Genomic DNA, 14204 nt, shown 5'->3' on the forward strand with positions numbered 1-14204 from the left:
CAGGGAATGGAGAAACGGGGAAAGAAATGGACTACAGCGATGTAGTCAGACCGTTTGATTTCGTCCTGATGTTAATATCCTGACCGGCCGAGGACTCAATTATGTCTGGTTATAGAGGATTGCACGGGTTCCGGATTTGTCTGCTTCTTGCTGCTGTCCCTGTACAAGTACGTACCATGTTATTTACTTTTAAAAACATGTCTCATAGTATGGCCATGGATATTCTACTACAATGCATTGAATGGGAACTCGATTTGGTATCTGTCAGTATGTACATATTGGGGTAAAGATAACCTCAACTGCGCTACAGTTTGCTCGCAGGTTCACTGGTGATGTATGAACCACCTTGTCTCAACATGGCTACAGCCTGCTGAACCATTTCCCGGACAATCGCACCGGCCGGTTTGATTCCCTGCACAATGGCTGAAACATCACCCATCAAATACGGGATCTCGACCTCCTTGTCGTTCTCAAAGTCATGCTCAATAGGAACGACACCCTTAGCTGTCAACCGCGCAATCTCATCCGGCCGCTTCTCCCATTCCTTAATATACTCATTCGGCAGCATGCGCAGCGGCCGTCCTGAAAGAACCAGTGTCCGCTTAGTCTCCCCATACCTCGCACCCACAACAGCCTCCTTATGCAGCCGACTAGCACCACTCTCCTCAGACGCAACAAACCGCGTCCCAACCCAAACCCCAGCAGCTCCCAGCATCAACGCCGCCGCCAAACTCCTCCCATCATTAACACCCCCCGCAGCCACGACCAGCGCTGGCTGTCCTGTCAACGGACTCTTGAAGTTCCTCGCCACATCCACAACCGCAGGCACAAGCACGGAAAATGGTACATCCCCCGTATGCCCACCCCCCTCTCCACCCTGCGCACACACCATATCAACCCCCAACTTCAACGCCTTCTCCGCATGCTTCGGCGCGCCCACCATATTCATCACCAAAATCCCAGCCTGATGCAACCTCTTTATCGTTCGCTCAGGCGGAACACCCACGGCCGAAACAAACAGCTTCGCCCCATGCTTGATAACAACCTCGATCAATTCATCAAGCTGCCCATGCGTGTAATCGTGGTTCGTCGCGCGCGCATTACCACCAACCTGCGGCAGAGCTAAATCAACGCCGAAGGAGAGATTGGGATCGCGGAGGAGGGACTTGAGCTCTGTGAGCATCTCGGAGAGTTGGGAGGGGGTGTAGCCCAGACCGCCGACTGTTCCTAGACCGCCGGCGTTGGAGACGGCGGCGGCGAGAGGGGCGCTTGAGGCGCGGGCCATTCCTGCGAGGAGGACGGGGTGTTGGATATTGAGGAGGGGGCAGAGGGGGGTTTGGAGGGACATGGTGCTGGTTCTCTGTAGAAAAGACTGGGGCGGTTAGTATCATAGATGAAATAGTGATGTCTATGGACATACCAATTGGTGCAAGCAATTAAGCCGTATATCGAGAACAATCAATCAATATCCAATTCTTTCGTTAATGTCTCCATAAGAGTATTCCCTTATTCAACGAATGCTTATAAGATGGAGACTCGAGTGCTGCAAATGCGGAGAGTGCGGAGACCCCAAATGATCCGGAACCGAGCCGAGGCTGATTTCGCTTCAACTGCCATTATTCTCTCTGCCTTCCTCTCCATTTTGCCTATGTACTTATTGCTTAGACTCTTCGATCGACAGGTCTGCTCGCAAGAATAGCCTCATTTGGCTCTGACTTTGCTGGTCCAGTGACTTGTGGTTATCGTGGGTAATCCGTTGGCAGCTTGGCCGACTGGGCCAACTGGGGATGGATAATGAGACAGCGACGGAATGAAAGCAACATAAACAAAAGATACGCAAAGCCTGAGGCTCATAATTTGCCTAATCACGTTCAGAAATTGAAGGGATTGTCAATTGAGACCACCCTGAATGCCTCCATATCTCCACGGCTCGAATGTCTCAGTCAGACGGGCATGCGCAGGAGTTGCATATGACACCTCATGCGAGAACAAACATGGATAAACCCAGAAATCCAAACCATTGGCCTCTTGCGATCGAGCTCTGATCAAGGGATTGCCGGAGATCCATACTGGTCAATGACTTGCCGCATACTTGCGGAGAGCAATTGGTTCTTGACTTGTTTGTTTCTTCTCGGCGTTCTTTGGCGTCTGTTTATTGCGGCATTGTCTTTCATTGGACTGAAAACGCGATTGAATACCACAGTGTTTAGAATCCACGGCCATTTGATCGGGCCTCATTCTTAATATTGTTTGTGTTTCTGGCAGCCATGCCAGTGTTGATGCGCCGTTGGGGCGTCTAGGACCTTCATATTCTACCTCTCCCCGCATCATGTCTGCCTACTCTCCATGCGTTGCCTCAATAGCGCTCTACGATACAATATGAGGGTATCACGGGTCTGCCAAAGCGTGCTGTGCAGCTTCATCATCATGAGTTTATTAACATGTGCTGTCACATCCTCGTTCCATATCGGCTCCTCACAGATTTCCCGGCTAAGAAGAAGTCTCCCTGGGTCCCTCATCACTGCGCCTGAGGGTGCAGTTGGGTACTATCATCCACCTCCGGGGCCTCTTGCCCATAGACCACAATCGCAACCACAACCGCAATCGATAGAGACATTGGGTGTACAGCGAAAGACCACGAGAGAGACTGCAACAACGACCGTCCGAGAGTTTATGCATGAATTAAGACAAGCTCCAGCAGTCTCTGGCAATACAACCGCTACTCAGTACGTCCAATCGCAGTTCTATGCTGTGCAACTGGCTAGCTAATGTTCTTGTCCCAGACCTAATCATAACACGGCTACGGTGACTGCCACCGCGACAGTCACTGAGCAGGTTATGGCAGCCAATGCGACGGCAATGGCAGATAGAGGCCGGTCATTGAGCACAGCAGGTCTTTTTATATCAATTTTCTTGTCTGTGCTGCATCTATAGCTTGTTGCTATCGTCTGATGTAAATAGCTGCCAGTACGACATTTGGCTCCAAATCCCCAGCAATCTATGTGTACACTAGTTAAATATAATCTACCATATCTGAATTGTTCAATAGTGGAAAATGGACCTGCTGAATACTGCCGAAAGCGGTACTGTAATTACCGACGCCAAAACGACGCGTGATCCGCGTCCGTATATCGACCACCACAGCGACGGCTCCAATTTCTCACCAACAGCCACATCACAACAATCTAATAAAAAAGAAATGAGAATGGCCAATGGTAACGCAAATCACGACTTCCTCAGTCCCCCAAGGTCCGTCCATAAACCTCCCCCCCCTTCCACTCAATCACAATAACTGACCCAACGATCAACAGCGACGAAGAATATGCGCCAGCCTATCGCAATCCCTCATATTACAACCCACTACACACATTCAAGCTACCAAGCGGGCAGGAAAAGCACTATCAACAGCAATATGGCGACATGTACTTCCTCCGACTTGCCCGGTTAAAACCCGCGGCGGAACAAGTTGCGGCGGAGACGTGGGATGGGTTTAGTGTATGTGCTTGTTGTTCGCTTGGGGTGTACGTATATCTAATGAATAGGAAAGATTGCAGGGGAACGTGCTCGTCGCGTGGAACGAGTACTTGATGTCAGACAGGGAGAACTGTGCTGGGTGGCCGGGACGATATACATGGATATGCCGCTGAAACCGAATATTTTGGAGGATTTGACGAAGGAGGTGAGCTTGTTTGGATTTGTTTAAAGGGACAGCGCTAAAGTTACTAGAACTTCACACTAGCCCCCGCTCCCCGACGCACATACATCGACTCCTCGAACCCCGAATCAACGCAATACATGTTGGAGGATGAATCGGGTCGTCTACGCTTAACAGGAAGTCTACTCCGATCGACACAACTAGCTACCGGCGCAGTAATTGCGGTATTGGGAACGGAGAATGCGAATGGTGATTTCGAAGTGATTGACATCAAGGTTCCGGATTTGCCTCGACAACCGCATCGGTGGGAGAGGGATCATGCTCCGGAGACCGAAAGGAAAGGCAAGATCGCGTTTGTCAGTGGTCTTGGGATTACGGGGACTTCGAGCGATACACTGGCTTTGGAGCTCTTGGCGGACTATCTTCTCGGGTATACGGGGACGTCGAACGAGGATGCGAATGCGCCGCCCAATGCGTCTGCAATTACCAGGCTGGTCATCGCTGGTAACTCGCTCGGCGCGAACGTCACAGCAGCCGCGGCCTCGACAGAAAACGCCGCTGCGAAGAAGAGCGGAACGAAGAAGTACGGCTACGACGCCTCCGCATACAATGCATCCCCGATCACCCAGCTCGACTCCTTCCTCGCAGAGCTCCTGCCCAGTATACCCGTAACGCTCATGCCCGGCGAAACCGACCCGGCGAATTTCTCTCTCCCGCAACAAGGTATCCACCGCGCCATGTTCCCGCAAGCACGGGCATACTGCGGTCCACCGCCCTCGGCCGATAACCAGACCCCCGAACCGGGCTGGCTGGACAGCGTGACGAATCCGTGGGAAGGAGATGTAGAAGGATGGCGCGTATGGGGGTCCAGCGGACAGAACGTCGACGATGTACTCCGATATCTGGATTTCCTGGATGACGACGGGAACGAGGACGCGAAGAACGGAGACATCGAGTCGCGGATTCGAGTCATGGAGTCTATGCTGCGATGGAGATGCGGAGTGCCCACTGCACCAGATACAATCTGTACGTCCCTCCCTTCCCTCAAGTTCTATACATGTAGGCATGCTAATAAAAACAGGGTCCTACCCCTTCCAAACACACGACCCCTTCGTCCTCCACTCCTGCCCACACATCTTCTTCGCGGGTAACCAACCGCGCTTCAAAACCGCTCTGATCGAAGGCGAAGAGTCTCCTCTGGCGCTAAATGGGAACGGCGCAGATACCGAAATGGCCGACGCTGACCAAGAAGCAGCGACTCAGCGCGTGCGGGTGCTATCTATTCCGAGGTTCCAGGAGACGGGGGAGTTGGTACTCGTTGATACTGAGAGTTTGGAGGCCGAGGTTGTTAAGTTTGGTGTTTTTAGAGGGCAAGAGGAAGCGCAATAATGCATAGCATATTGTAGTAAAATAATACTGTAATTGCTTGTTGAGGTGTTTTTCGTACGGGCATATATAGAAACAATGCCAAGACCCACAAATATCTCGATTCGATTCTCACGACAAAAATGGCTCTCAAACATCACAAATACAGTAAACAGGGCCAATAGCAATATGCTACTCAACGAACACACGGGTATGCACGCCACACCAATTTCCACGTACTTTCCATTTTTTTTTTAAAAAAAAAAAAGAAACTCCCCTAACTTGGTAGACAAAAATCCACCACAGCCATCTCAACCACCCCCATCCTCCTAGTCCCCTATTCCCACTGGCACGTACCACGTTACCACGAATGGATGAAAGATGAGGTATCTTTTTATCAATCCATACATACGTATCCATGGAGGAAAGAAAAGGAAAATGCTAACTATATAACCAGGAAATCCAACAAGCAACCGCCTCGGAACCCCTCACCCTAGAAGAGGAATACGGCATGCAGCGTAGCTGGCGCCAAGACCCCGACAAACTAACATTTATCATCTGCCAACCTGTATCTTCAGTTCCGGTTCCAGGACCAGGTGTACATAGGACCATCAGAGCCCGAGAAGATGACGCCGAAGCCAAAATGCTCGGCGATATCAACCTCTTCCTGCGCGTCGACGAGGGCGACGTCGACGAGGATATCACAGCCTCCACGGAACGCCTTATCATCGGCGAAATCGAACTGATGATTGCTGAAAAGCGGAATCATCGACAGGGCTATGGGAGGGCTGCGCTGCTTTGCTTCATGCGGTATATCATTGAGCATGAGGCTGAGATATTGGGTGAGTTTGTGCCGTCTACGTTTGCGTGCGGGACGGTGGGGGAGAAGTCGAAGGTGTTGCTTACGGGGGATGGGAAGGGGAGGTGGAAGTTTTCTTGTTTGAGTGTGAAGATTGGGAAGGGGAATAAGGCTAGTTTGGCACTTTTTGAGAGTGTGGGGTTTAGGAGGGTTTCTGAGGAGGCGAATTTCTTTGGGGAGATTGAGTTGAGGAGGGAGAGGGGGGACTTGGGGGGTGACAGGGTTAGGGAGGGGGTTGAAGGGGGTGTTGGAGGGTATGTTGAGTTGGATTATGTTCAGTAGGGTGATAATGCTGTCCTGAATTTATGCGATAGATGTATAGAGTACAATTATTTTGTTGAACCCTATCTATGGTAATGTTCTTGAATTATTGCTCGGATATCTTCTTGTCGTGACTGCCCCTAGTACCAGTTGATTTCCGCAGTATATCCGAGAGACGCCCAGCGTGCAATTCACTAGAGAGCCATTAACAGATGCACTTAAATCTAGGACAAAGCAATACATACAAAATCTAGTTAGCGTTGAACAAGGCAGGACCAGGCACAGGGTAGCTGCTAAGGTCCGAGTAGATATCAAACTTGATACCCTTGTCGCTAGCCTTGTACAGCTGTTCACCAGCAGTACCAGTAGGGTTGGCATTGCCGCCACCGGTAACCTTAACGTTAACACACTGCACGTAGTTCTGCGCCCCGTTCTCCTGGCCAGCCGAGTGCAGCGCAATCAACTCATGGCGCAGAACATAGTTGCCGTCAGGAACAGCCTCGGGCATGGTGAACGTGTAGGTGTTGTTGTTCTCAATCATGTTGTCACTGGCCCAGGTACCCGGAGGGTTGCTGCCATCGATCAGACCCTGCTGGTCGATCTTGAAGAACTTGAGGCTGGTCTTGTCGACCTTGGAGCAGTCGCCGTTGCAGGGGGCCAGGTAGTTGAGGATGGGGCCGTGGTGGGACTCGGGCCACTCGGTCCACTGCATTTCGATCTTGGAGCCGGCCTTGACGCTGGCGGTTAGGGCGCCAGGCTTTGCGTCTTCGTGGCAGATGATGTCGGGGGACGAGTAGCTGTCGGGGGAGACGAAGCCGAGGTCGGTGGCTTGCGTGGACCAGGCGATGGTGTCGGGGGCGTTGTCGTTGTAGGCGTAGGTGTCAACAATGTAGCCGCCGTAGCTGTAGAGGTTAGCTTTTCTTTCTCCAATTCTTGATCATTCAATAACATACTATTGGCCGTTGGCGACGACACCAGAAACATAGCCGTGACCAGCGACCATGGAGGCAGAGGCAAGGATGCAAGCGATCTTGGAGAAAGCCATTTTCAATCTTTAGTCGAAAGAGTGAACGTCGATGTTTAGTTGAAAACAGTGAAAGACTGTGAGTCAAAAGAGCCGATGATGAAGGCCAGCAACAATCAAAGGCAAGAAAAGAATGTATGGGAATATCAACTGGATGGATGCGAGGACAGTGGTTCAAACACATGTAGAAAACGGGAAAAGGACCTTTTATAACCATTTCAATGAGCCCTGGCCAGTGCTATGGACGTTGATATCGATATTGATACCCAAGTATTGCTGTCTCCACTGCTCTTGGCAGCGTTTCGTCTTTAATTGATATAAGGGCGAGATCTTTCTGGCTTCGGCAAGATGTATCTACATGATGCCTTGATCCACTTTCCTCCACGGTCAAATTGATGGGAGATACCCGATAGACAGCGCCATTTCATGGCTATCAGTTCAAGTTCATGAATGACCAGGCCGGTTTGCAATGTGGAAGCAGACAGCAGATTGAACCCTGACAGAAGACCACTATACCAGTAACAGGCACCCAGCATCTTCCCTGCAAATGGCATGCAATTAACTGGCCGCAAGAACCCAGTTTCTTCTTGATGAAGCGCAAGTCCAATAAGCGCTTCACCAGAACACAACACCCCTGTACCAACAGCGTCGATCCCCCAGGTCCCTTCGGAGACCAACGTCCGAAAAGTCCCAAAAATACCCTGTCGATTATTGCAGGGTAATAATAGTATCAACAGTCGCAAATATATAAAACCCTCAGTCCCTTTCGGCTAACCGACTGGCATCCGTTCCCGAATAGGGAGGACCGGGAGCTCAGACCAACGCGATTAGGGGAGACCGGGTAATCTGGAGTAATCTACCAGGAACGGCGCTGGGAACTGTACAGCAATGATCAGCGATCAAGAATCCACTGTTTTTATGAATGATTCGGGAAGTATTTACCTTCATTTTATATGTATAGTAGCAAGTACTCGCTGGGCGGCTTGCTCCGTCTGTCAACGAGGTTTCGAGTCAAGACAATGCAGTCGGCCATTGCATCGCGCTCGTCTTCAGTCAGTCAGTCAGTCATCGTAATTGACGCTGCCAATGAGATAGATGAGGAAGTGTTGTTTCAAGGCCTGCCGCCAAGACCTCGCGTGGTCACATGCTGAAACGCCTTCATCTACTCTGGACAATACGGAGGGCTCTTGATAAGGCGTCGGCTGTGAGGAACAGGCAATGCTCTGTTGCTGATCTCAGAAGGGTAGACAGTGGCTGGCGGCGATTGACGGGGTGGATTATCGCCAAATCATAGACCAATCGCTTCAAAACCTCGTCTACTTGAATCCATACAATGTCAAGGCATATGGGACAAGACTACAGGCGGGGAGGTATACGAACGAATAGAGCGCAACCATGGTCTTCCAACTGCTTTTTTATTAAGTTGTAGAACCTAGGAAGCTCCGGGGAAGAATAATAGAGGAGACATGTTCGGCATCAGGTGTCCAGAAGATGCAGGTCAGACTGAAATGGCCTTTGTCCGGTAACCAGATGTAAGAATGTCCTCCTTGGATCACTCCCGAACGTCAACCCCCAACTTTAAGTATGACATTGAAGATCATGCACTAAAGATATTGCACACGCCGCACTCCGAGCCCAATGGCGTCTGATTCAATTCATCTTAAGGTCGTATTTACAGAGCCTTCTTCTTGTCACCCTTGGAGACGTCCACGACCTTGAGGGCTGTTTTAACGAATCACGTCAGCATCGAATTCCATCTTCGTATTTAAATCATCGAGCCATGGGCAAAGGAGAGATATAGTAGGGAAGTACGCACATGGGGGCAAGCTCTGCTTAAGCTTGTCGGCCTTGTCGGAGTCCTTCAAGACCAGAGAGTAGAGGAAACGGTTGCATCGGACCTTGAACTTGATCTGCTGGGTCTTGCGGTTGCGCTTAATGCGGGCGGCTATTTCGGAAATCAGTCGTTAGCATATGGCCTCCAAGCGTCCAAGCAATAGGGGGAATGTATGATCTTCCTCCAACACAAAGCTCCCCATAGCTCCGCCACGGTGTAAACAACACGGGAAACCTCGGGTATCACGTACAGGAGGCGTCCTTGCGCCGGGAAATCTCAATGAATTGCTTAATGTCGGAGACTTCGCGAGGCATGATGGGCAAGATTGGCGATTATGAGACGGACTCTGGTGATTCTGAAGATCGAGGCGGGTGATTGGAAAACGGTCAAACAAGCGGGCGGACAGCTTCGGACGAGGCGGCGACGACGTCGACGGCGATTGTGCGGGAACTTCTGGCAATTAGGGTTTAGCCTCTTTGCAAACCCTGGGTCGTGTGGCGGTGCGGGGTAATTAGTCACCTGTGGCTGGAGCTGCCATTTCCGGGGTGCGGCTGGTCGAGACCCATTGCCATTGTTCCGTACTATAAGGATTGTTGCCCGCGTTCAGTGTGCTTGTAGGAGGACTGCCAGCGCTGTTGATCGTGTACGGGTAGCTCTCGATATCAGCCCCGTCTCCCGAACGAGATGGCGCCCCGTCGCCTGAGGGAGATGGCCATTGACCCCGCGTCGTCGACGTTCTGCGGTACTGGCTGTGTGATCGTCTCCACGATATGAATCTGCAGCAGCGTATTGGTCAGTATAGCGGCAGATTGAGAGCAAGGTTGATACATACACGTATCCAACAGAGACGGTCAAGGTCAACGCGAGCGTAGCAACGCAGAGGATGAAGATAGGTCGCAAGCGTTGTTCGAAATAGTCGGTGGTAAGAGGGACCGGAAGTTTAGGAGGTTTAGGCATTTGAGGAGGATGATGAGGACCAGGGAAAGCCATGGTATCGTATACTTAGGGTCTAAATGAAGGATTCGAGTTGGTCAATGTCTGATAGTCTATGACAGCCGGGTCTGGAGACAATGGACGAAACGAGCGTCTTGGTGAGAGCAGGATGAGAGATTTTTCAATGCTACGGGCGCTGGTCAACTTCAACTTCCTTGGTGCTTTCCATCTTGGACTTTACCAGGGAAGGCGCAAGGTGTATACAGTCCGATGCAGAACTAGGAAGGAGCATGGGCTGGCAGCAGAACAGATAGCACTGACAATGGCTAATATGTTATTCAGTCTCATGTATCATAATCCCAAGTAAATAAACTGACATTTTTTGGCTGAATGTACGCTGTATCTCTTTAACTGGAGATTGTATATTGTGGCGTGGTCGTAGTCTAGTGGCGGTGCCACGTTATATCTGCAGATGTCTAACCTGACTCAACGGCCAACTTCCATCGACTGAAAAGATTTCATTCCATCATATATCCTTAAGCCATTCCGACAGTCATCATCATAATTAAGAGGTCTCAAACCTGAGTGCTATTTACGATTCAAAATGCCTACTCCGTTGGATCGGGCAATGAATTCCAAGGTTGCCTAAAACCCAGATATTTGATAGAAATTGACTAACAAATCTCTCCAGAATCTATTCCTGGGTATGAATTTCTTCAGATGAAAGAACAGTACAAACATCGAAACATCTAGCTAAATGTCATTCCAGGATTTGCCGGAATGATTTCGGCCGCCGCAGTTTGGGCCATCTGGGGCAACGACATGTTTCCTGCGGAGCAAGATCCGATTGGAGGTGGGATAAGAAATCTCGTCGATTCATCACGGGCGCTGACTTTTGATAAGACCCCGAAGACTGGACAGCCGAAGAGCTGAAAAGGTGGCTTCGCTTGGTACATGCTTCCCCTCACTTGCATGCTGATATAGATGCTGACAATATCCAGAGAGGCCTTCTGCCAAACGCGAGGGCCACGCGTGAAGAGCTACTTGAGCGAGTCAAAGCGAATTTGCGTGTGCCAAGGGCTTCCGGCCAGTAGCAAATGTATGCGCGCACAGTCTCTCGTTCTGCTTCCATGTTTCTCGTTTGCTTCTCCTGTTATACCCCGCGTTGCACCATTATTCCCCTTTGCAGCATGTATAGATAGATGGCTTTATGAGCAAATTGTACCGCAAACCAACCAATGTTCACCGTAGGAAGCAATAGTTCAGACAACGAGACGGAAGTTTTGGGTATAAATAAGCCACTCCTTCACTTGCTTCCCCTTTCCACCCTCCGCGGCCGGATTCGGCACAAGAACAAACGTTTCGCTGAAACCTCGCTGCGGCAGATCTCTCGACTCGCCAAATCGCACGTATCCGCTGGCAATAACCAGTATCGACATATCCTTGACCGTTGTCTCATTCGGGGCTTTCGTTCCAGTCGGAGTGGGGGTGGGGTATGCCTGGTTGATGATTTGGCAATCGAAGGACTGGACTTCATAGTGTGTCGGAGGCATCTGATTGACGAAAATATCTTGAACGGCGTTTCCATCGGCAACAACGTTACCGTTGAAGAGAATCGTAGAGGTGGGTTGGCTGTAGAATGAAGCTATCGCGGCGCGGTTTTTCTGGAGCGCGGGGTAGAACGATTGGACAAACTCGGTGGCAGCTGGACATCTCATAGTTAGAAAGCCGGAAATAGCGCATGAACAAAGAATGTGCTCCGTTCTGCGATCACGTACCATCGGTAGACACCTTGGTCAGGACGTCATCGCTCGGGGGACCCATCTTGTATGCTGAAATGGGAACAGTTGAGACAGTTCGTCTGTTGTCTGCCAGCAAGAAAATGATCGCAGGAAAATTAGATCAACAATATATCCGCAAAGAATTGAGCGCAACGACGCTGTCAGCTGTTTGTCGGAGTGGAAAACAAAAGCAATCGCCGAAAAATTGGCAGCTCGGAGCTTTCGCCGGAGATTCTCCCGCGCCGAACAACGGAGACAAAACCAACACTAACAACAGCTATTAACCACCTTGTCGCACTTGCCAATGGCGCTTCCAAGGAGAGAATTCCGCGCTATTTCGTGGGCCTCACAACTTCTGGCCTACAGACGACCTTCGTGGAAATGTGCCTCTTGCAGAAATGTCCGGCCGGCCGGGTTGGGCTCTCCGCGCAGGTTTGCGACGACAACGGCTCTGAAGGATGAAGCGGCGAAGAAGAAGCCTTACTATGTGACTACTCCAATTTTCTACGTCAATTCTTGTATGTCACCTCGCTTTCTGGAAAAATATACTGCGATTTACTGACAGATTTTGCTGTACAGCCCCTCATATCGGTCACTTCTATACCATGGTGATCGCCGATATCATAAAGCGATGGCGGGTCCTTCTTGGGGAGAAAGACGCTCAGCTTTTAACCGGAACCGACGAGCATGGAATGAAGGTGTTGTGGTCGACCCATGGCAACTGTACCAAGCGTTGACAATGAGTAGATTCAACAAGCTGCCCTCGCAGCGGGGATGGATACCCAAGCGTTCTGCGATAGGAATTTCAAGACGTTCCAGGTACGTGTACTTTGCTTCTTGTAAGTGGTGGCCGTACTCTAACATGGTCATTCAATTGTTAGGCTCTAGCGAAAGCCGCGTATATCGACAATAACCATTTCATTCGGACCACCGATCCAGCGCATAGGGCAGCGGTTCAATACTTTTGGGTGAGTGTCGGAGTCATGGCTAAAATCAGCAGGAAGCTGAAAGATACAGGAAATGCTCAATCACCGGGGCTACATCTATACCGCGAAGCACGAGGGATGGTACTCTGTTAGCGACGAAACGTTCTACCCGCCGTCGCAGGTGCAAAACTCGTTGGATCCATCTACCGGAAGGAAACGAATGGTATTTGCTTATCTCTACCGCTAGCTCATGTCATTGGCTTACCTCATCAGGTCTCCGTCGAGACTGGAAAGGAAGTGGAGTGGTCATCTGAAACGAATTATCATTTCCGCTTGACTGCCTTCCAAGATCGCCTTCTCGAATTGTATAAAAACAACTTTGTCACCCCTGGGAACTATGTGCCCGACATCATTAAATCCGTCACTACGAATCTCCAAGATCTCTCCATCTCCAGACCCGTCGAGCGACTGAACTGGGGCATTCCCGTTCCTGGCGATGGGACACAGACCATCTACGTTTGGCTGGATGCGCTAGTCAATTACCTGACCAAGGCGGGATATCCATTTCCGCCAGGCCAAGAAGGTCAGTTTGGATGGCCAGCCGATGTGCATGTGGTCGGCAAAGATATCGTTCGGTAGGTATATTTCGTGTGAAGGGTAGGTCAAAGCTAACAATTGCGCACAGCTTCCACTGCGTCTATTGGCCGGCATTCCTCATGGCTTTAGATCTTCCTCTTCCGCGTAATGTCCTTGTGCACGGCCATTGGACTATGAATCATGAGAAAATGTCGAAATCGACCGGAAATGTCGTGAACCCCTTCTTTGCTATCGATCGCTTCGGCGTTGATACGATGCGCTTCTTCCTTGCATACCAAGGAGGGCTCGATGGAGATTCCGATTATGATAACGCCTACATTATCAGAGATTATAAGAAGATTCTTCAAAGCGGAGTGGGCAATCTCGCACACCGCACAATTGGTTGCGCAAAGGGGAATTTGCGGTCGTACATTATCGACGCCGCCGCTGATAAGCTTCCGCCGGCCACAGCTTTGGACCAAGAGCACCAATCGTTCCTGGAGCAAATCCCCAGCAAAGTGGCCGAGCACATGGAGAATTTGAACCCTCGTTCCGCCCTGCAGGATATCGTATCAATTATTGAGAAGGTGAGGAATGACCCGTCACACGATTTTATCTACTCATATGACCTATCTTATCCATGCTGACTATCGATTTTTCTAGACAAACAAATACTTCCATGCCGCGGAGCCATGGAAGGCCGGACCAGAGTCGCAGAGGAGTCTCTATACCGTGGCGGAATCGCTACGAATCTCGGCCATTCTATTACAACCATTTATGCCCAACAAGTCGCAAGATCTGCTCAATATTCTCCGCGTAGATAACGCCAAGCGAAGCTTCACAGACGCCGGATTCGGTTCCGATGCAGAGTATGGGGAAGGTATCAAAAAGAGCATCCTTTTCCCGCCCCTTGTCATCGAAGAATAAACCGAACCTTGGAATTCGATTTGATAAGAAGAACTGGCGCAATCCAATCACAAGAAATGCAAC

General features: G+C 50.4%; 9 protein-coding genes across 9 annotated transcripts; 4 read left to right on the forward strand and 5 right to left on the reverse strand.

The window, feature by feature from the left end:
- Nucleotides 1-304: 304 nt before the first annotated feature.
- ACHE_70791A (NAD(P)H-dependent flavin oxidoreductase) lies at nucleotides 305-1348 on the reverse strand (the record flags this gene model as incomplete). Its single annotated transcript, XM_043283162.1, has 1 exon — nucleotides 305-1348. The coding sequence occupies one exon, from the start codon at nucleotides 1346-1348 to the stop codon at nucleotides 305-307; it is 1044 nt and encodes a 347-aa protein (XP_043140470.1).
- A 1707-nt stretch (nucleotides 1349-3055) lies between these two features.
- On the forward strand, nucleotides 3056-5044 carry ACHE_70792S (DNA-directed DNA polymerase delta subunit POL31; the record flags this gene model as incomplete). The annotated part of the gene is made up of 5 exons (XM_043283164.1): nucleotides 3056-3249; nucleotides 3312-3495; nucleotides 3548-3679; nucleotides 3727-4681; nucleotides 4737-5044. 5 exons carry the CDS (start codon nucleotides 3056-3058, stop codon nucleotides 5042-5044), a joined length of 1773 nt encoding a protein of 590 aa, XP_043140471.1.
- Nucleotides 5045-5119: 75 nt separating this feature from the next.
- ACHE_70793S (uncharacterized protein) lies at nucleotides 5120-6161 on the forward strand (the record flags this gene model as incomplete). Its single annotated transcript, XM_043283165.1, has 3 exons — nucleotides 5120-5231; nucleotides 5327-5406; nucleotides 5478-6161. The coding sequence occupies 3 exons, from the start codon at nucleotides 5120-5122 to the stop codon at nucleotides 6159-6161; spliced, it is 876 nt and encodes a 291-aa protein (XP_043140472.1).
- A 229-nt stretch (nucleotides 6162-6390) lies between these two features.
- On the reverse strand, nucleotides 6391-7185 carry ACHE_70794A (lytic polysaccharide monooxygenase auxiliary activity family 9 protein; the record flags this gene model as incomplete). The annotated part of the gene is made up of 2 exons (XM_043283166.1): nucleotides 6391-7042; nucleotides 7094-7185. The coding sequence occupies 2 exons, from the start codon at nucleotides 7183-7185 to the stop codon at nucleotides 6391-6393; spliced, it is 744 nt and encodes a 247-aa protein (XP_043140473.1).
- A 1651-nt stretch (nucleotides 7186-8836) lies between these two features.
- On the reverse strand, nucleotides 8837-9312 carry RPL38 (60S ribosomal protein eL38; the record flags this gene model as incomplete). Its single annotated transcript, XM_043283167.1, has 3 exons — nucleotides 8837-8886; nucleotides 8981-9109; nucleotides 9249-9312. The coding sequence occupies 3 exons, from the start codon at nucleotides 9310-9312 to the stop codon at nucleotides 8837-8839; spliced, it is 243 nt and encodes an 80-aa protein (XP_043140474.1).
- Nucleotides 9313-9601: 289 nt separating this feature from the next.
- On the reverse strand, nucleotides 9602-9988 carry ACHE_70796A (uncharacterized protein; the record flags this gene model as incomplete). Its single annotated transcript, XM_043283168.1, has 1 exon — nucleotides 9602-9988. The coding sequence occupies one exon, from the start codon at nucleotides 9986-9988 to the stop codon at nucleotides 9602-9604; it is 387 nt and encodes a 128-aa protein (XP_043140475.1).
- Nucleotides 9989-10535: 547 nt separating this feature from the next.
- On the forward strand, nucleotides 10536-11025 carry ACHE_70797S (Ish1 domain-containing protein; the record flags this gene model as incomplete). The annotated part of the gene is made up of 5 exons (XM_043283169.1): nucleotides 10536-10571; nucleotides 10623-10635; nucleotides 10701-10784; nucleotides 10835-10881; nucleotides 10933-11025. The coding sequence occupies 5 exons, from the start codon at nucleotides 10536-10538 to the stop codon at nucleotides 11023-11025; spliced, it is 273 nt and encodes a 90-aa protein (XP_043140476.1).
- A 168-nt stretch (nucleotides 11026-11193) lies between these two features.
- On the reverse strand, nucleotides 11194-11755 carry ACHE_70798A (putative nuclear transport factor 2 domain protein; the record flags this gene model as incomplete). The annotated part of the gene is made up of 2 exons (XM_043283170.1): nucleotides 11194-11636; nucleotides 11710-11755. The coding sequence occupies 2 exons, from the start codon at nucleotides 11753-11755 to the stop codon at nucleotides 11194-11196; spliced, it is 489 nt and encodes a 162-aa protein (XP_043140477.1).
- Nucleotides 11756-12016: 261 nt separating this feature from the next.
- On the forward strand, nucleotides 12017-14141 carry MSM1 (methionine--tRNA ligase MSM1; the record flags this gene model as incomplete). The annotated part of the gene is made up of 8 exons (XM_043283171.1): nucleotides 12017-12230; nucleotides 12292-12410; nucleotides 12460-12531; nucleotides 12594-12680; nucleotides 12730-12861; nucleotides 12912-13273; nucleotides 13324-13801; nucleotides 13878-14141. The coding sequence occupies 8 exons, from the start codon at nucleotides 12017-12019 to the stop codon at nucleotides 14139-14141; spliced, it is 1728 nt and encodes a 575-aa protein (XP_043140478.1).
- Nucleotides 14142-14204: the final 63 nt, after the last annotated feature.

Source organism: Aspergillus chevalieri, chromosome 7 (assembly GCF_016861735.1).
Source record: "Aspergillus chevalieri M1 DNA, chromosome 7, nearly complete sequence".
In the NCBI taxonomy this organism is placed as follows: domain Eukaryota; kingdom Fungi; phylum Ascomycota; class Eurotiomycetes; order Eurotiales; family Aspergillaceae; genus Aspergillus; species Aspergillus chevalieri.